We start from the raw sequence: 25,198 nt of genomic DNA on the forward strand, positions 1-25,198 counted from the left end.
TATATGTAATGAGTTCCTGTTTTTCATTTAATTTTTGCCCCAATACAGTGTGACAGGTAACAGTATACACTAAAAAAAAAAGAAAACATAGCTTTTTAGGATTTAGGATTATGACACATTTCCACACAGTTGAATAGATTTATCTGAACTTAACCTAGGTTAAACGAGTAAACTTCATATTAATTCAGCGATTTCATTTGAGTTCTGTGATTTATCCCAGAAGATAATTCATTCTTGTTGATTCAGTAACTGCTGTGATCATTAAGAATTCCAATTTTGTTGAACACACCCCAAACATAGTCCAATATCGGCAAAATTTGCTTTGTTTATTTCTCATGAAGGGCAGGTGAGAGCAGAAGTCCAAAAGTCCAAAAATAAGGGCCACCCTACTGTGCAGTGGAATTCCGAGCATCTGTCTGCGTTGAGCTCATGTCCGCCCCTCCGCCGGACTCAGCACTGCCCCTTTATCTGCAATCATACTGAGAGTCATCCAGCACAGGGCACAGGACTGAGGGGAGCACAGGAGCCATGGCCGTGTTCTCAGCGCTTTATTCACTCTTTCTGTTCCAGCTGTTGACATCGTCTCTCGCTCAGGTAAGACAGAGTTCGACTAATAACCTGCTTGATCATCTGCTGCAGTAATATCTAGACTGAGAACTGCAACCAGATGCGCGAATGTGGAAACAATATTAGTTCACATCAGTGACTAGCTAATGAGTTTGTTCAATCCATGAAAGATTATTATTGGTATACATGTTTTGTTTTGTTTTGTTTTGTTTTGTTTTCATTAAAAAAAAAAAATCAGGTTACCTTACAGGAATTTTTTTCACAGTGTAATGTGATCGTCACACAATGGCATCTTTGTGAGATCTTTGCCCACTTCACTAATTTCACTTCAGTTGTGTTCTTCATGTTGGTCTTTTTCTGTCTGAATATTAATGAATTCCATGCAAATCACATTGTGACTAGTTAATTTTCAATTATGAACACATTTAATTCTAGCTTCACTCAGAGACATTTGAGCTGAAAACTGACACCTGGGGATTTCTGTTATCTATATTGATTTCTTTATATGATTATTTTTATTCTTGATTTTGTGTTGTTTATGTCTATAGCAAAAGCCGGGTCCTCGGGGTGCACCTGGAGCGCCAGGGCCGCTGGGACCCCCAGGGAAAGATGGCATCGACGTGAGTTCCAGCTTTTATATTCCGTTTCCTTTATTTGTTCGTGATTGTTACACATTTTAGATAAGAAACAAAATAGGGAGATTCAAAATTCACAAATATGACTGAACTGATTTTCATTCTGTGAATTAAAAATATCTCTTATCAATAATCTAAAACTTTCATGTAAATGATTATATTGCAAATGTGAACAGACTGTTTTAGACAGGCTGTAAATGGTAAAGGAAAAACTCTCAGGAATTTACGTGTGTAAACGATGAAAGCAGTGAATGTTTCCTTAGTAAACGAAAATCTGCCTAGTGTGAGCAGCAGAGGTGCAGTGACAGAGAGCCCATTCATTCAGCCTCAAATCAAACACAACCCAACCCCCTCCAGCCCTGCTCTCCTGCTCGCCACACTTTCTCTCAGAATAGTTCTGCGTGGAGATGGAGAAAAGCACAACCCTTTGTAACACTAAGTTTGTTTTTACAAAAATGTATGATCCCTGTGGACTGCTGTCTAATCACGTACATATCTAACATTGAGAAACTCAGTGATTGTTATCTGTGCAGGGTAAACCTGGCCCTGCCGGACTTCCTGGAAAGCCTGTGAGTATCTCTGGATGTGCTGCCTGTTAAAATCCTCTCGTGTCAAATACTTTACAGCACTGATCTTGCAAGTTTTCTTTGCTTGTGTATTTAATGTGCATCAGAATGCAGCTTCTACACAATGATGTAGAAGTGGCTGCTCATCCATATCTCTGATGATTGTTCTGACAATGCTTCTCTATCTAGATTTTGAAAAAATAATGAGGTAGAGCAGGTCAACATAGACCATGTTTTAACCCCGTCCAGCTGCTCATGTTACTCCCTTCTCATGCAAAACTTTTTTTCAAGTTGGTCTGTTTGATGCAATAAATAACATGTAAACACAGAATCGATACACTAATCATATTGTGTGCGACACAGTTTTTTGAATTCTCTTTTGATTGCAGGGGCTGAAAGGTAAAGCAGGTAAACCTGGGGCCGCAGGAAGCCCGGGACTGCCTGGCCTCCCTGGTGTGGATGTAAGTCACAAAGGAACGGCAGCATTTTCAATGCCACACACACACACAGTTTTTCCTTTATTTATAGAAAGGAAATCATATAAGCACTAAACAAAATTGATGAAAATGTCCTACTCTGTAGGGTTTGACTGGTCCGGACGGTCCAGCTGGCAAGGATGGACCATCAGGAGCAGCAGTAAGTGACTCTCAGTTTTGTTTGAGTTTTGTTGAGTTGTCGAGTCACATAACATCATAACATATTAAGGATGTAACCACCCACTTTTCTGTTGTTGAAGTGTGATTAAAAATGTCTGAAGCTCATCTACAGTAGTGAATGTATATCATATGACCTATTAAAACTACTAATAACTCTTGTAGTTTTGATTTTCAAAGTGTCGTGGCCTGAGCACAGTGTGTAGCCATGAGCAGTTTTAATGAGGATCAGGTGACTGTAGATGAATCGGGAGTTTTCTCTAATCCAGCCTGGAATGTGAAGTCGTCCCAGCACAGGTTTTCTGTTCATTAGTTTCTTGGAATCAGCAGAAATCACTGTAATTCTGTGTGGCTGATGGCCCTGAGCTATGGGTGCATTGGGACATTCATGTGATGTCTTATAACAGTGGAAAAGTGACAGCAATAGAATGTTACATAATGTAGTTGTCAATTAACCATATTTTGCTGCAGTTGATTGAGGAGTGTACTGTTTAGACATTTCAGAAATAATTGCTATTATTTGTATTATCAGTCCGATTTTGTGAAAAAAAAAAAAAAAAGTTTGTTTTATCAAATAATGAGTTCAGGAGATGTTCAAAGTTGTGTTTGTCATGGGGAACAGGAAAACAGTTTAATGACCAAACATTCATTTAAAGTACCGTTTAATATTGGTCTAATCAAAAATCATGAAGCCTGCTTTGTTCAGATTGGATAACACAGCAAATAACTCTTTACGTAGAATAAAAAAGACAATTTTGTTTAAATAGTATTTTCACTGGACACCAGAGTGTTTAACACAGACTGATTAGCTTTACTGACTGCAGCACTTTCTGTTTTATTTCTTTATTTACTTACGTACTGTTGCTCTCTTGTTGGTTTGATGGCTTCAACTGTCATCATTTGTAAGTGGCTTTGGATAAAAGCATCTGCTAAATAATTAACATATGTACATTAAGTACATATGAAATATAATATATTTTAAATATGGTACACTCACTGTAATAATACTCAAACAATGTCATTCTTTCAAATGTGCTATCTACTAGAATACGTTATGTAGGGCGAATGTGAACTTATCAGGTACTTGAAAATTATTTTTGATGTTGACAACTGAAACTGTACTTCCTAGCATGCTTTACATGGGGCGTAATGGGGAGAGTAAAACATTGAAACTAAGTATTGTTTTGTGTTTTTGAGCAAGATGAGAAAAGTGGGAGAGTTTTATGTTCAGTGATGTTGGGAGTTAGAAGAGTTTCAGTTACTCTGGGTTAGCTCTGCGCTGAAGATGGACAGCTTTAAGAAGCAGACTTACAGTGCGTCTGAAATGATGTACTGTCTGATTAGGTACTACATTTGAATTTGATCTTACTTAGCAGCTGTTAAAGAAGTATCTTCTATATAGTTTATGTGTAGTATGAATGAAATTCGGACGTACTACATCTGCCATGTTGTCATTGTCACATGACCACTTGTTTCAGTTCTGTCACTGCCGTGGCCTCATGAGATACTAAAGTTCATTATCCCAGATGAATCGCCTTCGATAATCAACGTGATATTGCGTAGCTTGTCAGTGATCTACGGCTCTGTCTATTAAATGCTGCTCCATTTGAAAGCAGGTGATGGCGATTTAGCGCTAATCAAGGAACCAGATTTACTGACTAGATGCGCATGATTATATCATTAGATATATCGCCCAGCCCTACTTCAGAATCAGGGCGTAAGTAATAGGTCATCCGGGTACGTTTTGCCTACTGTTTTTGAATATTATGAATTTGGACATGCCAGTCTTTTAGCATACTATTTTTATACTATATAAACAGGTTTGGGGAGTAACAGAATACATGTAACTTAGTTACATATTAAAAATTATAAATATGAGTAACTTCACTCATTACAGTTACATTTTAAATGGTCAGTAGTCAAATTACATCCTAAAAGTATTTTATACATGATTACTTTAAATTTTAATATCATTTAATTCATTTAAACATTAATTTAAACTGAAACAGGCAGTTAATGGAAACAGCAAACGGGGATTCTCTGACTCTGACCGTCTGTAAAAGCGTCCTAAGATTGGTTTTCAAGTTTCATACCCCTTGCAAAATATGCAAAATTGTAATAATTTTAAGAAAATTAGGAGGATCATAAAAAATTGCATGTTATTTTTATTTAGTGCTGTCCTGAATAAGCGTTTTCACGTAACGGTTGTTTACATACTCCACATGAGTATGAGGGCAGTTGAGGGACTCATACACAACTATTACAAAAGATGGAAACATTTACTGATGCTCCAGAAGGTAACGTGTGGGTGTAAACTTTTAAACAGGATGATGTGTACACATTAAGTTTCTTATTTTGTTTCAAGTTATTTTATTTTTTTTAAGATTGTCAAAAATTTTTGCTTTCAGAAAGTATTGTATTGGAAAACTGATGTTGTTAAGAACAATATGCAGAGGAAATCCAAGTCCTACATTTGGTGGACTCTTTGTGTTACTTTGTGTACATACTTAAGGCAGGGACACACCAAGCCGACTTCAAAGAACTAGCGGTGACGAAAGCTGACAGTGTTGTCGGCTTACGTCGGCTGTGTCGGACCAAAAAGCTGCGCTCGAACACACCACACAGACTACAGCCGACGGCAAACTAACATGTGCGTTCTGTGCATGCGTGAGAGGAATAAGCTGTCCATATTAGCAGCTATCAATAGTATATATTCCTCATTCAAAAGAAGAAACTGAAACAATGATATACGAGATAAACGCAGATATACGAAACGTAAATAAAGCAGCGCTTGCTTACCATTTTGAACATAACGTTGATAACTTTAATCATTTTAAGTGGCTCAAGTTGTTATGAAAGCATTTGTGTATTAGAATGATTGAGAAAGATCACGTAACATTTAAACAGCTTTCTGTCTGTTCACTTTAATTCTGGGGCACTGACTCGTTTGCTAAACTGAACATCCAATCAGACCTCTCACTTGCGCCGATGGCCCCGACTTCCCCGACGCCGATTCAACATGTTGAATCGGGAAAACTGCCACTGACAAGAGCCGACGAGTGGAAAACACCAAACAAACTAGCCCGACCGTCGGCTTGGTGTGTCCTGGCCTTTAGTATTCCTAAGTAATTTAAATACCTTGGAATGCTAAGTTACAAAATTTTTGCAAACTAACAAAATACATTACAAATGACTTTTAAAGTGTGTATTTTGTAATATGTAGTGAAATTAATTTTAAAAGTAACCTTCCCAACCCTGTATATAGTAAGAAGTATTCTATTTTGGACGCAACATTACAGTTTAGAATGCTAATTATGTGCGAATGCTCACTAACAATTTGTAATCTTATATGTATGAAACTGAGTGAATAAATTAACGAAACCACAGAAAATCTCTTTGAGACTCTTCTTTTGGTCACTTCAAAATAACCGAAAAAAGTCAATAGGTGCGTTTACATGGACACTTTTTGCTTCCATCGGAATGAATTCCTTCTGATTGACGAATCCGAACGCAGTGTTTACATGAACACTAAATAAAGTGATCGGGTTGACGTGCGCGTTTATATGTCACAAGCTTCTGATCGGATTTACTCGTTTGACTGCAGGAATATACAGAGTTTCCCGCTGCTGTCGCATACTGTTTTAAAAAGCACACATGATATTTATCTGCTTCGTCCTAATTAGGCGACGACCAGCACATGAACTGTTGTGCTGCTTAACGTTACTTTAAAAAAAAAAAAAAAAAAGTAGTAAAAGTGCCCCTTCCTGCACCCAAAACTAGTCGTTTGTTGATGAGTCTTAAACAAGGACTGGTGGGACGTGGTCCTGTTCCACTTCACATACGCTGAGTGAAAGGAGAGTTTTATAATGATGGGATACTTATATATGACACTTTTATTCACCAGCAAGAACTACGCGAACACTAGTCGTCATTACGCTAGTAGTTCTACGTCACTGCGCAAGCGCAATTATGTCACTGCACATGTGCTGTACTTTCCAGTTTCAGTTTTCAATCCGATCAAGTGTTTACAGTACATGTTTTCTCGCTCAGATTACAAAAGGAATAAACCACCCCTTACGGATCTGGCCAATTCAATCCGATTGACCTGTTTACGTGTGGCTTTTTTATTCTGATTGTGCTTTTAGTCCTATTATGATCAGATTAGTAGGGTCCATGTAAACGCAGCTAATAATCCGACATTTACGTGAACCAATTATGTATGTGTAAATAATATTTTTACTTTGTCTTTTTATGTTTAGAAAAATAATTTTTTGAATAAAATAAAATCAGAATTTAAGCTTTAACCTAAACTGTAGATATAATTTGTGAAAAAAAAACAATGCTTTTGCAGAAATTGAAGTATTGTTTTAGTAAGATTGTTGGTGATCATGATGGAGGTCATGCAGAGAGAACACAGTCTGCTGCACACAAGCAGTATGCTGTTCACAACACAGTTCTGATGCACTTACCCTTTCTCAGCTTGCCAGATCAGACTTTTATTTTGAATATTATTTTGTGTGTGTTGTTGTAGGGTGACCCAGGACCTCCCGGACCGGACGGACCCCCTGTAGGTGCCAAGCATGAGTAAATCCACAGTAAACACAGTCATATGACATTTGATCCTGTTTCCAACAGCACAGGACCAAAAGATGCTCTCCAGTTCAAGCCCACACTGTATTTGTTTCTCATTCATCAGACCACCGTCATTACTTCATTACGTCATTAGCGTCATTACATTCACAAATCATTTGTATAGAAAAAGTGCAGTATCATGAGGAACATGTCAGTGACTTGTCTTACGTTCTCTTCTCTTGTCTTCCTCAGGGCAGAGGCAGACCAGGAGCTCTGGTGAGTACAAGCCATGAGTTAGAGGAAGATTGATCAGAATAACGCATTAGCTATGAGTACAGATGGGTCACGAGCTGTGTTTATTTGCATTGGCTCTTGGTGGGCTTATGGTCATTTATTATCCAGTGAGGACACTCAACAAAAGAAAATGTGCAGCCAGTGTCAAGCATTTGCATTTCAGTGTGTTTTCTGATCTCAGGGTCTTGCTGGAGCTAATGGACTTCCAGGTGGACCAGGACCTCAGGGTCCGCCGGTGAGTGGCTCTTTAAACACTTTGACAGCAAAAATAGTCATGTGTCATGTTGCTGGTCATGTGTTAGTGATCAAACATAGATATACTTTGAGAAAAAAAAAAACAAAAACAAAAAAAAACGAATACAGATTGCTATCTGCACTGTACAAATGAAAAACAACATTTTTGATGTGAAGAGCTGCAGTAAGCAGAGCACAGAGACAAGCAGATGAAACATGCTGCACATTACATCTGTGTCCGACAAGCTGCAAACTGATGTTTGATTGTGAATCCTGTGGACCTCTCCCTTCAGTCCACTGAGAATAAACACACATAGATGTGGATAGATGTGTATTTTAGCTGTGGACCTCATGGACGAGTGTTGTGCTGAGTGGCTCTGGTCTGTGTGATGGTTTTAGGGGCCCGAGGGTCTTCCAGGACTACCTGGTCTTCCAGGCCCAGATGGACCTCCTGTAAGTACCTGCACACGAGGACTCAAAGTGCAAAAACACATTTATTTTATTCAAATTATTCAATTCAATGTATACTTCTCCTTCTTTTTAGGGACTTCCAGGAACTCTTCCTGAAGGCAGTGGAGATCTGCTGGTACGTTGAGATGATTTACCACTTTGGCATGAAAACTACTGTAATGAAAAAAATATTTATAGATTTTTTACTTTGTACAAACTAAAAAACAAACAGACAGACACTTAAATTGGTTACAGCCAAATTTATTCGTTTTTTTTATTTATTATTCTTTTAAAGAATGGTTTGGTTCAAACATACATTTTGATTGAATATTAATCAAAATTATTTCTTCTCAAAGACAAAAGACATATATACAACATAAAAAGATGATTTATTATAAAGACCATCACTAAAAAAAAAAATTTGAATTTACATTATTCAATTATGCACATCAGTTAATTGAATTAAGTTATTCTGAATTGAGTAAATGTCTCAAAATGATTTTATATGGTTCACTGACAAGTTTTAATTCATTCAATTTCATGTATGCTTTTTGTCACTGTTCGCAAGCACACTTAATGCATCGTCTGCACTTTAAGTATAGCAGCAAATACATTTTCTGTTCCCATCCCCAGCCTCTCTTCACCAGAGTAACAGAAACACTTCTAACTCTCCCTTCTTCAAATCTCACAAACAATACTTCTCTAAAAAATCCAAATGTTTACTCTCCTTATTGTCACACGCAAAGCATTTTCAAACACTTGTTTGCTTCACATTCGCACCACATAGTTTAATCTACTATTCATTACATTAATGAAAAGCAAAGAAATCAAGTTTAGAAGTTTTGTTTTGCAGACCACACATATGATTGATTGGATAATCAATCAATCAATATTTATTTTTGTGTGTGTACCAGACTTTATTTATTTAAGACATAACCCAAAGTGTTACTGAATGTAGGTCAATATAATATATGTAGGTCTATATATATATATATAGATATATATATATATATATAATATATATATATATATAGAGTATATATATTACAGCTCAATTTCACTTAAACAAACGCTAAATAAGATTTAATATTAAAGACAAATTTTTTATTAAGATAAAAAAAAAATGGTTAGTCAATGTTTAATTTAGTTTACTTAAGTTTACTTTAGTAAACTAAATTATTTATTTTCATTTATTCAATGGGGAGTGTTATTTGCTTTTAGACAAACTGAAGTTAACAGATTTAAATGGAAATCATGACAATTCATGTTTTTATTTTCAGTGTATGCATACAGCATAGACATCCATCTTTACGTCTATGGTATTTGTTATTTGTAGAGAGGTCTGTTGTTAGTGTAATTCCATTTTCAAAAGATAAACAAACAAAAAGCTAACGCTCATCTCAAAATTCCTGTGACTATGGCATCTGAAGAGCATCATCACTGGTAGTTATGGTTGTCTCATTGGGGAGGATAGATCTCCAGCGGTCGGGTTTTTCTCTGCATGCGGATTGATTGCATTGTTGTGTTGTTTGTAGTGTCCAGCCATCTGTCCTCCAGGTCCTCCTGGACCCCCGGGAATGCCTGGATTCAAGGTACTTGATCTCAGCAACACTGCATAGAGCAGCTTTAACACTGGACTGAATTGAACTGAACTGAATCAACATTGAACTGACTTGAGCTTGAATTAGCAATTTAACTTTTTTAAAACTTTTTTTCAAACTGATGAACTTCATCATGTTATTGATCTGAACTGAACCAACACTGAACTCATTTGAGCTCAATAATGACAATATTGTCTTCTAGAGCTGCTTTACAGCAGAATCTGAACTGTGTCCCTCGTTGAGTTTCCATAACTGACACAATCTGTATTGTATGAAGTGCTATTAACATAAACATGACTTGATATCAGCACTGGCATGATAAAACATGTTTCTTATTACAAAATATATCACAAACTGTGGTTCTGATTTTGTGTTTTAATTTAGGGTCATACAGGTCATAAAGGAAGTAAGGGAGAGGTGGGGAAAGACGGAGAGAAGGTGAGCTCGTCGTGTAACAGACTGAAACTAGTCTAAAGCTGCACATTTTCTGAATGAACCTGAAGCAGAGAGCAGCTTGTTTGTAATGTGTTTCTGTGGCTGTCTCTTCTCATCAGGGTGATCAGGGCCCGCCGGGGCCATCGGGAATCCCAGGGACAGTGGGTTTACAGGTGCGACTTACCTCAGCCGACACTTACCATGTCTGCAAACATTTCCCTTAGAATTTACTTATTTTTTGGGTAGGGTTGCTCTCACAAATATGTCATTAATTGCTTTTTAGTAAAAGGAAATAAAGAAATAAACGATTTAAGGACAATAAAGCAAAACATAGAAAAATAGCAGTAAAAGAAATCTAGTTTGAGTGAGGAATGGGGTTCAGACCTCAGCGAGGTTTGCTTGTGGACAGTTCAGAATCTGAAGCCTTCAGAGCGAAGCCTGCCACCAAAAATATCAAAAACATCTTGGTCAACAGGCTTTAATGTTAAGTCATGCATTTCAACTATTTACAAATAATATTTTTATTTTATAATATGCACACACTCGACTACTATATAATATGTCAAAAATGCGTTAATGATTCTTGTCTCTCACATTTAGTTACGAACTACATTACGTGGGTTTAATTATATACATGATATAGGCTATTGTTGATTCAAAATGGTGAAAGTTCACAAGGCAATATTTTGCATAATCATATATTACTGCCTGTAACAATTCTGTCATAAACCAGTTGTCAAATATTGACCATTAATGTTTAGATGCTTAAATCTTACCTTGCACTCGTTCACGGTTAAACTGGAGCGTGGCGCTGGATCTGTGCACAGCAAAGCCATCTTGTTGAATTTGATTGGCATCCCAGTCATTTGCATGTATTGTTAGAGGCAGACCACCCTAAAAAATTAACTTTTTAAACTTTTTAACAGCAAAGAGAGTAATGGTATGCAGCAGAGCAGCATCCAGAATATCAAATATTGGGGGTAAAATTCGGTCGTATCTAATTTTGTGGTGTTCGTTGCGCTCAGCATCTGAGGACCGACTGGTACACCTGGTACTTTGGTCAAATCAACTTTTGGTTTCTTTCTTTAATAAAATGGAGCACTAGGATAACAATCCCCAGTGTTAAACAGTTGTTTAGAAGAACTGAACAGGATAGAATAGTGTGAAATAGAATAGAATTGATCAAAATAAACAAAGTGACACATTCTGTTCAAACATGAACAATAAAACACATTGTACTGTAGGTTGTGGGAAACACAAATATCCAAATAACAAATATGTCCAAATTTTAGTAGCTTGTTTTTTTTTCTTCTTCTTCCATTGATGTTTTGTGTTTAATGTTGTGTTAAAGGGTTCTCGAGGGCTGAGAGGACTGCAGGGGCCAGTGGGAGCAGTAGGAGACAGAGTAAGACCTCAAGAACATCACCCCACACATTTTACTGAAATAGATGCAAGCATATGCCGAGTCCAGACAGCTGTGCTCTCTCTGTAGGGATTGCCTGGCTTCAGAGGAAAACCTGGAATTGCTGGCATCATTGGAAAAACTGCAAGTGTTTCATCACTCCTTTGCACATTAATGTTTGCACGTGTTTTTTTTTTTTTTTTTTTTTCTTTACTGTGTGTTTCTGTTAATAAATAATAAAATCACAAAAAGTTTGATATGTGTATCTTCTGAATAGGGTGATGCTGGTGAGAAAGGACCGCAAGGTTTCAAAGGGCCCAAAGGAGAGATAGTAAGCACATTACTTTCGAGATATAGTTTCTTGTAGGCCCTTCATACTTATTTCAGTGTCAGATCAGAGTGATTGTTATATTGGCAATGTCTTCCTCTTAATAGGGGAAAATAGGCCCAAAGGGACTCCCTGGAGGTGCAGGACCTAAAGGCGAACCGGTGAGGAACAGTTTTGTTTGCTGACTCTTGTGATGAATGTTAGATTTGCTCATAATAATGCTGTGTGTGGAACCACAGGGCATCCCAGGCAGGGACGGGAAGGATGGCACTCAAGGGCTGGACGGTGAAAAGGTAATCAGCACTTTGTTTAGAGACACGTCTAGGCCTTATTTCTGGTGATGCTGATGCTGATGCTGTGTGCTTGTGTTGACAGGGAGATGCTGGGAGACCTGGAGTACCTGGTGAGAAAGGACCTAACGGCCTGCCTGTACGTATTACCCTTAATTACACTGTTCAAATGCTAAGCACAAAGATTAAATATTAAAATGGCAAGAAAAAATTAAATAGTAATAAGAAGTGTTGTGACAATGTGATTTTTGCCTTTCATCTCTGCTTGTTTTTTATCTGCAAAGTTTTCATTCAGGAAATTATCTGGTTGTTCTGTTTAATAATCATTTTTAAATGCTTTATTACTTTTTAGTAGCTTTATTTGCTGGGTTTTGTAACATTGTGCAACTCACAACAAGTTGAAATCTATCTGTGTATAATGCAGGGTTTGCCGGGAAAAGCTGGTGCCAAAGGTGCCAAAGGAGGAGTTGTAAGTATATCAATCTGTTTGCAACATACATGAGAGCAAGGCCATTTAGAGCTGCATTATGAGTGAAATATATTCAGATAAGAGAGACAAACAAAATGTCATCACATTTGTCCTCATGATTCCATAACAATTTTTTTTTGACGTGTACAGATTTTTGTTTTTGTACTGTTTTGAGATTAGGCATCCTCTGTGAGATTGTATCAATTGTTCACACAGAATGAATTTTCACAGTTTCTCAATGTAAACTTGCACTAGAGGAATGTGTGACGCTAACACACAGTGCTTGAGTTAAAAGAAGCAAGTTACTATTTATTTTTTTCATTCCACTACTCTGCATCTCTCTTTTAAGACAAATAGTGTGAAATATGGAATTTATGTGGAATTAAAAATCGTCCTGATTTATTGGTCTGTGTAAATATTTTTGAGCATAAATTTAAACATATTTTAGGATGTATATTATCAGTGCTAAATGAACTTTATTTTTAAAAATGAAACTAATCAGCGTTGGAGACCACATTAGGAGGTTTATGGTTGCAGTAATGCTCTCTGTTCTGCTGCACACGACCCCAGCAGCATATACGGTCTGTCATTATACCTGCAGATGTCTGTCAACAACAACAAAACATTTCGCTCAGAAATATGAGTTTAAATTAGGCACAATATTAAGTTAATGTAATGATCAACATTATTATGTCAACTGAACTCTGAAATGTTTGAAACTTAAAAGGTTTAATTAAATTATTAACCATTCATCCCCTGATACATTTTTCAGAGTGTGTTGTTAAGCTACTTCTTGGAGTCAAGTGTGCATCAAAATAATTTCTTTGCTCTTAGACTGTGATTAGAAATAGAGATACCATCCACTATTTCTAAGCTTCAATTCATATGTTTAAGTTTTTGATTACATCCAATGGAAAGCCAAGTTTAAACTCATTATGTTTACTTCAGCACTTGGCCAGTCTTCTTTTTGCTCACAGCAGAGCTCTAAAAGACCTGCGGTGCTTCTCCATTCCTTATTAACACGTCCTCGTTTCCGTTCCTTGTGTGAAGAACTGACGAAAAAAGTATTTGAAGAAGGAATATCACTGATCACTCATTGTGCAGTCAGTTACATTCAAGGCATCTGCCCTTTTGTTGTTGAAGTTTGGTTAAGAAATTTTAAATTAATGTTTTGTAACCGCAAAGATGAAACATGAGGAGGAATATGAATTTATGCTTCAGTGTTTCCTAGTTCAAGCATCCTTGCTAAGCTTCCTCCAGATGGACAGTTTAGGAAATGATAAGCACCTCCGGAGAGAGGCTTCTGTTAGCATCTGTTCAGCAGAGGCGTACTGATAATGGTACTTCCAGCTAAAAATGACAGCCATCCCATATTTTTTCCTTATTGATCTGGTGTTTCTGACTGTAAGACGGTCTGAGGTCTATTTTACCCTGATATGGTGAATAATGCAAGAATCCTTCTCTGTTCAGGGCAGTCCAGGAAAGATGGGAGAAGCAGGACCGTCTGGAGAGCCAGGTATACCTGTATGTATCTTACTCATGACCAGATATGCACCGTTTCTGACAGCTGTAGTGTAGTAATGCATGCTGTAAGATCATTCAGAATCTCAGCCAGTGTTACTGCACTGCCAACTTCTGTGACTATACAATATATACAGGTCATTTAGTAGAATCCTAGGAGCTTACTGCTACATGCTCTGATGTACAATGGCTGGTTACTAAACGTGACTCCTCCCACAGGGTGAGATTGGCATCCCTGGAGAGAGAGGAGAGGCTGGACCCAGAGGTGTGGCTGTAAGTAAATACAAAGCCAACATCAGGGACTACATGAGATGCTGATAAAAAAAATAAAAAAATAAATAAAAATGTCTGAGCAAGATTCATTTGATTGAGTTATGTTTTGGTCAACATAAAACCACAAGTGAAAAATCCCCATTTTCCTTTTTCTGGATGAATTGTTTGAGCTCAGGTTCTAAGACTGACTCGTAACATGTAATAGTGCTGTATTAGACTGGGACTGTGGTGCTGAAGTCATGCTCATCTGAACAGAAGGTCAAGTAGCTGAACCTGAGAGATAAGGATGTTATTTATGTAATGCAGTCAGGAGAGCTCCAGGATTTGTGTTTTTTTTTTTTCATTGTTATGCTTTTTGTGTTTGTTTTTGTTGGTGGCATTGGACTAGCTGGAAACCCTGGACCACAAGGTGTTAAAGGATTCCAGGTGAGTTGCATTAAGGGTTCATGTCAAGTGCCACAACGGAAAAACATGTGAAACATGCCTCATGTGTTCTGAAGGCATAGGATAGGGTTTGGTGACCATAAATGTAATTTATTATTTGGCAAAAGTCATGGCCGTTCTGAGGGCTGAGCTTGGGAGCAGTAGTTGATGAAATGTATTACGTTTGTGTTTTGTTATTTGGTTTTAGGGTGTTATTTGGGTTTTAGGTGTTTGAGTTGTGCTTGTTGATTCAGAGGTGGCTTTGGTGTTTGGTTGGGTGGTGAGTATATGTCTGTCTTTCTACTGATGTTAGAAGTATTCGGCCTGTGTAAAACTATTTTAAAATGTCTTTGAGCTTTTCAATGAACTTTCCTTTTCTAAAAACAAAGACACATACATACACAAATGCATACAGATAAACAAATTCACATATATTATTTAGTTTTGTTTAATCACAGACACAATAAAGAGCAAAGCTCATATTTCAATAGACATCTAGAGGTCCTGGTGACCTCACTGTCCAGAGATCTTGCCACAGAACAAAGCCTATGTGTAACTCTTTCTCTTTCTCTTTCTCTCTCTCTCTCTGTCTCTCTCTCTCTCTCTCTCTCTCTCTCTCTCTCGCTCTCCCTCTCTGTCTCTCTCTCTCTCTCTCTCTCTCTCTCTCTGTCTCTCTCTCGCTCTCTCTGTCTCTCTCTCGCTCTCTCTGTCTCTCTCTCTCTCTCTCTCTCTCTCTCTGTCTCTCTCTTTCTATCAGGGTCCAGTTGGAGCTGGAGGGCCTAAAGGAGACATGGTATGAGGAATATCTACTGTGTGATGAAAAACAAAACATATGATGAGAAAACAATCAGTTTAGATGTGTGTTTACATACTGTGACCTGTGCTTATGTGTTTTAGGGAGTTGCTGGAAGTGATGGTTTACCGGGGGAGAACGGGGAGCCCGTACGTAACACTGTTCATTTGCCACATGCAGCTCAATGTCTGAATCGTCTTCTGATTTCTGACACAGCCTCTGTTTCCTCTTACTTCAGGGTCCTTATGGTCCCGTTGGACAGAAAGGAGAGGTGAGATCTCATTTAATTTTATTACATTTTCCTGTTTTTATACTATTCTAACTATTTGCATATTTTGTCAAAGTAAAAATTGAAAGGCCTGTTTTTACTTCAAAACCAGTATATAATGACCCGACTACTTTGAAAAAAGTGCAGTCTGAACTCGGCCTTAGGTGCCCTAACAGTCTTGGCTTTATATCACGTTAGTATGTGACGGGACATACAGCCAAGTTCAGAGCATTCAGAGCACTCAAAATTTGTGCTCTGCATTTAACCCATCCAAAGTAGTAGTAGTTTGTCCAGGTATTTTATGCAGAACACATGCTTGATGTCAGCATGTAATTCCAAACAAAACGAATGACAAACAAAGAGCACAGTAACAGACACAATGGGTCAAACCCATGATGGCTGGATTACACTCTGAATAGTTAAAAAACGGCTTTTAAAGATGTGTCAACTCCAGTGAACTGCATAAGATTTTAGACTCCAGATTCCTGTATGTGGACAGGTACCCGACAAGTTAGCCGACAGTGTTTGATAAAACTGCTGGAAAATATTTACCTTGTGATATGTGGTGCATTTCAGGAATCAGGCTAACCGAGGTAAGCAGCAATTCATTTCCAATCGGGGCATTTATGGACAGATTCCACTCATCACTCAAAATGCTGGAGTTTTTGTTAATTGCTGAGTTCTAATCAACACACTCACCAATCCTCTTATTGTTACAAAGCTTAGACACAATGTAAATAAGAGATTAATTGTGCAGAGCTTCATTTATTATACTGAAGTGATTGACAGATTTTAGTGAGGACCGCTTATTGCATTCTTACTTATAATCCATTGAGCATATTATAAATAGCAAAATAATAAAATGTGTAGTTTTAAATTATTACATTAGGTGTTAGGTATATACTATACATTATTCACATGGCAATGTATGTCTCACAACAGAGATTAAAAAAACAAATCCAGCAAAACTTGTGAATAGAAAACTGATGCCATTTGGCTTTAGAGCCTTCCTCAGGGAATACAGCACACACAATGCATGAACATTTAAAAATCATATTCATATTAAGTTACTCATTCAATCTCAGGAAACTGCTGGCAAGTTCCATTCACAACATAACATTTAATTTTAGCAAGTAATTACTGTTTAAACACCATCAGGTTTACTAATTAATTTCTGAACTTGAAACACATCATAGCTCTAATATCATGTACAGCTGGAGTGACTGAATCTCTTACTTACAGTAACTGGGACCAAATGAAAAAAAATTATGCTGCTACCTGAGGACAATAATTTAAATCAATGTGGTTTTCTCTGTGTCATAGTCCGGTAAGCGTGGTGAGCTGGGAGCCAAAGGAGTTGTAGGACCACAGGGAGAGACTGGAGCCAGGGGGGCACCTGGAAAACCAGGACCAATGGGATTTCAAGGAGAACAAGGTTTTCCAGGAGTTGCTGGAAAGACTGGTGTTCCTGTAAGCAACTGCCAGACGATACATTTTGGTACTGCGCTGCAAAGACAAATGATGTCTCTTGAGTGTTGTTGTGATTATGTTGTAGGGCAAACTGGCTAGTGAGCAGCACATCAGAGAACTGTGTAGCTCCATGATTGATGGTAAGACCTTTGTTTACCCATAAACTGCATTTATGAAAAGGTTCATGATGCAACCTGTAACATTGGTGTGTTGATCTTAGATCAGATAGCTCAGCTCGCTGCTAACCTGAGAAGACCTCTGGCTCCTGGTGCTGTGGGACGGCCTGGACCACCGGGGCCTCCAGGAAAGCCAGGAGAAGTTGGATCCATTGGTCACCCTGGAGCCCTTGGCCCGCCAGGTTATAGAGGACTGCCAGGAGATCTCGGTGATCCTGGTCCTCGAGGTGAGAGATGGGTTATGTTTTAGGTTTTTTTTTTTTTTTTTTTTTTTTTGCAAATGGTTAAAAGGATAAATGTGTACAATGCAACGTCATTGAGGTTGTTTTATAGTCAGTTAATGCAGTGTTTTTTTAAGAGTATTAATTATATTAGTTAAGCATATTAATCTTTATGTTAGTTAAATACAGCTGTTCATTTTTAGCTCAGATCCATTAAATAATATTAAGACAACTTTTGATTTTAATTTGACTTTTTATTGATAGTTCATTTTAACTAATGTAGTTAACGGAACCTTATTATAAAGTGTTTCCTCAGGACAGGCTTTAACTGTTTGAAAGCTCACTCACATTACATAGGTGCAGAGTATTATAGGATTTGTTTTTTATTATTATTTATTACAATTGCTTAAATACATTTTCCAATACTTGGGTAACTTTTTCAAAACTCTTCACGCAGTTCTCCTTACCTGACTTTAGTTTGGCACAGCAGTCAATTTCACATCCAGAACGCACTAACACTACCCGAACAGTTCATACATGTCTCAAACAAATCGTTCTTTGTCACTCACAAGACAACAGCCTAAAAACACTAACATCACATAGCATTATAACAATGTTTACTTCGGTACATTTTTTTTTTTTACTAAACAGGAATAAATCTTGCAACTGTTGGGAATTCACTGCAGCATTTATACATTTGCAGTGTTTACATTGCAGTACTATATTATTTCTAAGTTTCCTCATTTGTATAGGTACATGTAGTTTTGGTGAGGTTTGTGTCTGAGTGAGAAATGAAATCATGTAACTTGAAAGATTTAGTCATTGAGTGTATTTGTGTCAAAGCAATGATAAATGTCCCATATTTTAGCCCACATAGACTGCTGTTGTGCTCACTGTGTGAAGAGTTGTGACCAGAGTATTGAGAAAAAGGTCCTAGCGAATGTAAAAAAAAAATGTTTTCACTGCTGTGAAAAAATATATTTGCTATTATGTATAAGCATCCAGGAAAAATGTGATATCCTAATATGAATTCATATACCGCATTCTGGAATGAATTTGGATGTATCTTTATTAATAACTTAATAAATCTGCAGGAGATGTCGGTGAGCCAGGTGATAAGGGGCCTGTAGGTAAAGCGATCGAAGGGCCCACTGGAGACCAGGGTGACCCGGGTATGTACAATCTTTTCATAAGCACATTTAATTGCACCCCAGTCAACCATTCACACACACACACACACACACACACACACACACACACACACTCACTCACTCACTCACACAAAAACGAATACATTACCAATGCAGCTTGTCAATGTAAAGTAGCTTATTAAGAAAGAAGAAAACTCATTTACAGTTTTTTTCAATTGCTAACAAGCACTTACCCATACTTCAGATACTTTTTCTAAACTCTTAACACAGATGCACACCTACAAAAAAGCACAAAATTACTGTATCTAATCTATGCAATCTTCAGGGATAGGCCACATGTTTTCATCACCATCACATCTGATATTATCCAAGGTGATGCACCTGGGATAAAACTGCTTGGTATGTCGGATACACCCTTGGCAATCATGAACTGTGATGTCCCTGCAGCCAGCATCCATGGCTTCAAGGAGGGACATCCGGTCATGTGGCTGATGATCATAAACCTTTCACCTCCATGCAGAAAATAACTCCTCTATGGGGTTGAGGAAAGGTGAATAGGGTGGAAGGAAGACACTTACCAGTCTTGGGTGGACTTCAAACCATATTGTTATTGCTTGCAAATGATGGAAAGCCACATTGTCCCAGGTAATTACAAAGGTCCTCAAGTTTTCACCGTCCTGATCCTGCTCTGGAATCAGGCGCTGGTGGAGATCATTGAGAAAGGCAAGGAGGCGCTCGGTATTATAGGGTCCAATCTGACATCTGTGAAGGAGTAATCCTGCATTTGCAATTGCTGCACACATGGTAATGTTTGCCCCTCTCTGTCTTGTCACATCAACTGTGGCCCTTTTTCCAATTACATTTCGTCCACGTCAACGCCTTTTGGCCAGATTGAATCCTGCCTCATCTATGTATATGAATTCATGAGGGGCCTGGTTGGCCTCCAATTCCATAACTCTCTGAAACAAAGTTTATGTAAAATCATGTCATTACTGTATATACCATACTGTACTGTAACCTATTACTGTGTAGGTTACCTACTTGCAAAGTGCAAAGCTTATAGAACTGGACATTGAATTGAATATACACTATACCTGGACATATTGTCGTCATAGCTCCTAGACTCTCTCACTGTTCCTCTTAAAGGGAACAGTGTAGAGATGCTTTATCCCACTCTGTGTTTGGACAATGTCCGCATAATGGTTGTGAGGCTGATGCGATCGATATTGTCAAATATCTCATGGTCCTCCACAATTGTAGTTTGAATTTCATGCAGTTTTATTGCATTATTTGCAACTACCATTTCTACAATGGCAAGCTCTTGATCATTATTGAGGAGCTTTCCTCTTCCCCCAGAGGGTGGAAGACATTGCATTCTTTAGAGGGACAAAAATTTTTACATATGCAATACTGTATGACCTTATTGACATGTCAAGTGAGAACAGAAACAATCCATTTAAAAATCAATACTTACCTGTTGGTTTGTTGAAAAATGCATATAATGGAGGCAACCGTTGTCCGCCTCAAATTAGGCTGCACTCTTTCACCAGCCTCTCTTATTGAAAGACCATGGTTGATTACATGGTCAATAATAGTGGCACGAATTTCATCACTGACTACTGTTCTTGCAGCCCTTGGAATGCCACCACCACGCATTCTTACACCTCTGCCTTGCCCTCTTCCTGCTCTTCTCCCTGGCCCTGCACCTCTCACTGCACCTCTCACTGCACCTCTCACTGCACCTCTCACTGCTCCTGCTCATGTTGTGTGTTAACATTCGTAAATACTACAAAATCAAAACATAATTTTGTTGGGAGGTATAGCTTGTCTGTTACGAAAATGTAAGCATTGTGGAAATGTGTTCACTGACTGCATATTGTGTGAAAATGACATGAAATGTGTGAATGGTATGGCCACAAAAGACCGATGCTGTTCTAATTGTGTTTAGAGTTTTGAAAATGTGGTTTTGAAAACTGGTTGGACAAACGCTTGTTAGCGACTGAAAAAAACTAACACACAGCCACGCTGTCTAATCAACATCAAATATTAACTTAAAAAACAGTTACTAAATTATTAGTGTGCAAAAAAATAAGGTAGTTGGCTTAGAGATGGCAGGCAGTACTCTTCCTGATTAAGAACAGCCTGGGGTCGATTCCCAAGAACATGCCAGTGAACGTTTGTGACTTCATTACAGTCCTTATCCTTTTGTCCATTCTGTAGTCACATTTTCAAAATACTATACACAATTAGCATCAGTCTGTTGAGACCATACTTTTAACACAATTCATGTTGTTTCACACAATATTCAGTAAATTACATTTCTAAAAAACGTTTCTAAAATGCTTAAATTTTATTTTCACATAAGCTTACCCCATACCAGAATCATAGATCGTTCTTATCTTTTTAACAAATGCTTAAACACAGCATGACAGAAATTAAGACCTAATGTTACAAACTTTAAATATAGTGTAAAGCCTCTACTTCTGCAACAACAGCAAGTCAAAAGTATTGAAAAGTATTGTATTGTATGTTATGTTTTGTTGTAGGTTGTTCCACATGTACAGTACATACATACAGAGAATCAAAATTGTGTTACTCTCAGACCCCCGGTGCATACAGATAACACGAACAGTAGAGCCTAAAAATCTAGATCAAATATAAAATATAAGATATAACTATACAATATCTGTGTGGTATGGCGCACAGATACGAGAAATGACAATATTTCTATATGAAATATTGTAACAACTGATAAGCAATTTTAAGTAACAGATAAATAATCTATATAAATAAAATATTTAGAAATAGCTGATTCCAGTCTCAGTTGGAAGAATAGTCAGGTGTTGATGCTCTTTCCATTAAAACAACATAGAGTAAAAAAGACCTCTTTGAATTGGTTTTGTGGATTCAGAACAACACAAAGAGTCAGAGAGAGAGAAAATAATGCCTGGGAGAGGGAGAGGAATAGTTGGAGGAGGGAGAGGAGTAGTTGGATCAGAAGAAGATAGGTAAGGGAGAAGAAGAGGTAAGGGAGGGGGTAAGAATGTGTGCTGGACTGTGCATTTTTTTGTTTGTTTGTTTGTTTTTCCCTCTTACACATGTGGAACCTATGAAAGCTTATTTCTGCCATGGAATATAAAGGGTAAAGGGTAATTGTGACTTTGTTTCATCTCACAGTTCCGACTTTTATTTCTTGCAGTTGTGAATTTATCTCACAATTCTGATAAAGTCTGAATTGCAAGATGTAAACTCACAATTCCAAGAATAGAAGTCCAAATTGTGAGATAAAAAGTTCACAATTGCTGTTTTTACTTTTTTATACTGTGACCGAAACAAGCATGCATAGTAACCAAAGGCCATATATGTTGTAATTTTTGTTGATCCCTGGCATCAGCTACCGTGGGGCACCATCCACATCCAACCCCCACCCACTGGAAAGCAACTTCAATCAAGATTGAATTTCTGCATAGAGGACCCTATTTTTTCTATTGTACATTCTATAAAGTAATGACTCGTTCAGTTTTAGACAATATGTTGCCAAGAATGAACAGATTCAACACTTAATTTAAAATGGGTTTCAGTTGAAGGTAACTAAATTACAAAAACAATGTTTTTTTTTATTTTTTATATTGTCTAAGCAAGTAGAACTGAAACATGTATGTCAAACATGTATAAGAAAGTAATGCAGTTTTTGTCAAGCCATCAACTGTTAGTATTTTGACAGTCACTGTGCTATGATTAACTATACTGTATGTTCCTATTGGATAGAAAAGTAGTTCTAATGTTTTGTCCGAATGACTCGATTTTGAACTGGGTTTGTTGTGTTTTGATAGAGTTAGTATATGTAGAAAAAGGTATTCAGCATTTTGTAATGTAGAGTTTGTATTTATTTAACAAAATGTGGTTTTGTCCAGAAAATTAACTATTTGGCTAATTGTGTGATGTAGGTGTGTTACTGTGTTAAGAGTTTAGAAAAAGTACTTTAAGTACTGGTAAACGCTTGTTAGCAATTGAAAAAAAAAAAAAAAAAAAAAACTGTAATCGACGTGAACGTTCAGCTTAAACTAAACTACAATAAATTACAATAAATAACAACAATAAAGTATATGAGTAAAAAATAAAATGATTATATGTAACTCTACTGGATCTGACAGTTTAATTAGAATTTTCCAGTGAAAGAAACAAGTTTCAGCTGAACGGAGCAATATCAGAGCAATATCTGTATAGATGTGCAGTTCTTGTAGTTCTTTTTCAAACACCTGTGATTCGTTATCTTATATCATTCTTCTCTGTGGCCATAAGGTCTGCCAGGCGTGCATGGCATTGTCAAAGATGGCCGTGACGGAGCACCTGGAGATCCAGGAGAAGCAGGAGAAGCAGGAAGAGCCGGCAGACCGGGACACCAGGGATCACCCGGAATCTGTGACACATCAGCGTGTCAAGGAGCCGCGGTTCACGGGAAGTCATCCAACCCCAAGAACCATTAACAGGAGAAACTACAGAACTCCCTTTCAGGAACGCTTCTGGAGGAGAAACAGAACTGAAGAAGTGTCAGTGGATGTCAAACCAGCATTTTCAGAGCCGAAGGAACATTGAGCATCAGAGAGGAACGTTCATGATTTCCTCTGTGTAACTCAAGAGGCTTGAAGTACCAACATGTGTAGATACAACAAAAGACTAAATACATCACACCGTGAAACTAGTTGATGTGAAAAATAATTCAGTCATTGTATTAGAAGTCTTCTTGTACAGCACCCTTTAAAAGTGTAATGGAGTACAACTTTGAGCTTCATGAGGGGTTTTACAGTACCTCAAAACCTGACCTCAACAACAGCAAAAAAACAAACAAGCAAACTAGAGGCTTGTTTGAGGCATCAAGAAATGAAACCAAAATATTGGATATATTTCTGCAAATTGATTTTCTTTTTTAGCTCTTAAATGTTTAACATTCAAAGTCACTGTTTGATGAAGAAACTTCAAGCATCGATTGAGATGCTTCAGACACACTTACTGTAAAATATGTCATTGGCCATCTGTGGGCTTTATCAACCTTATCCACTAGATAATGGTGCTGTAAAACTATTAAATATGATTTTAAATACTATTTATTTTTTCTGAGTTACTGTTGTGTGTACAGTGTTTCTACAGCATGGTATTGTAAGAAAAACTGAATAAAGCCACTTTTCAGTAAATTATTTCTCTTAGAGCTCATGTCTGTGAAACTTGGTTAGTACACTAATAATAAATACATTAAACATATAATAACACTTATATAACATACATACAAGATTATTAATACAAGAAATGGTCATGCCTTTCAAGCAAACAAGGCATTAAAATACAAACAAGTACACATCGCAACTTCTCTAAATTTTTGAACTATATTACAGTACACATTCGAAGGGCACTGAGCTTGCTCTGCAGACTTGTTGAAAAAAATGATCAATGAGTTATGCCTCCTTCTACCCTCAAGCTGATCTATGACAACAAACGGTCAGGGTTTTCTGGATATGGACTACTGGAAAAGGGGAACTAGCATCATGCAATAAACCCATATGAAAAACATTAAATGACAAACTACGTTTACACATTCAAAATTCTGAGCTTCTGCATGCAGCAGAAAACAGGAAGTCAGCTGTGTGAGGATGAGTTCTCAGGTACTGTCATGTTTTTATAGGGTTTGATAAGTCTTGCCACAGAAAGTGCTTTGGAAATCATGAAACAGAGTGGATTTCTGCAAGATAAGAGGACTTCAGGAACAGTTTCAAAAGACTCTGTAGTGTGTTGATTGTACTCTATACACTCAGCACTATGTATCTTTCTGATGTCATGTATGCATCTATTACTCTCAGATTTTTCTTAGAGTGTTTCATGTTTTATATTGATCTAAGAAATTATTGATTATTTAATTCCATAATACTTGAGATGTAATCTCTTTCCGGACCAGTAGGTGGTGCTTAACACTGCATTCTGAAGCCACCTTATTAGAGGCGTCTTCAAATAAGACTTTTCTACACTATTTAAGAAAAAGGAAAACTTTTTGCAGCCTTCTGTTTAATAAAGTAAACTAAATATATTTGACGCTCCTTAAGAATCAATGCATCATACATGCAAGTCACATGAACCACTGTTACACTACTTTGAAAAGAAAGGGAAGGCTGGAGGAAGGCTGCGCTCCACTGCAGTGTGGTGGCTTTATCAGTGTCCACATAACAGAATGGCAACAGCAGGTTTAACTTGTCACAGCACAGACAGATTCTTCTCCTGAGGTCACAGTTTGTGCAAAACATAGCCATGCTTGCAATCTCAGTAAAGTGAGTGGTACGGGTTAAGCAGCAAGCATTTGAAACGTCTGCAGACCCCACTATGATGAGCTGAGAGGCCTTGTCTGGACATCTTCAGTGAA

At 37.5% G+C, this 25,198-nt stretch overlaps 1 protein-coding gene across 1 annotated transcript; it reads left to right on the top strand.

Annotated features, from left to right (window-relative positions):
- The first annotated feature begins 439 nt into the window (after positions 1–439).
- On the top strand, positions 440–23,984 carry col9a3 (collagen, type IX, alpha 3). The gene is made up of 31 exons (XM_042754224.1): positions 440–594; positions 1,116–1,187; positions 1,736–1,771; positions 2,158–2,229; positions 2,351–2,404; positions 6,953–6,988; positions 7,246–7,269; positions 7,469–7,522; positions 7,921–7,974; positions 8,066–8,107; positions 9,507–9,563; positions 9,957–10,010; positions 10,127–10,180; positions 11,359–11,412; positions 11,500–11,553; positions 11,687–11,740; positions 11,845–11,898; positions 11,977–12,030; positions 12,113–12,166; positions 12,452–12,496; positions 13,967–14,020; positions 14,237–14,289; positions 14,662–14,743; positions 15,375–15,506; positions 15,611–15,655; positions 15,745–15,777; positions 17,098–17,244; positions 17,330–17,384; positions 17,465–17,647; positions 18,736–18,813; positions 23,095–23,984. Exons 1-31 carry the CDS (start codon positions 529–531, stop codon positions 23,277–23,279), a joined length of 2,091 nt encoding a protein of 696 aa, XP_042610158.1. The 5' UTR covers positions 440–528; the 3' UTR covers positions 23,280–23,984.
- Positions 23,985–25,198: the final 1,214 nt, after the last annotated feature.

This window comes from Cyprinus carpio, unplaced genomic scaffold (assembly GCF_018340385.1).
Source record: "Cyprinus carpio isolate SPL01 unplaced genomic scaffold, ASM1834038v1 S000006479, whole genome shotgun sequence".
NCBI classification, from domain to species: Eukaryota; Metazoa; Chordata; class Actinopteri; order Cypriniformes; family Cyprinidae; genus Cyprinus; species Cyprinus carpio.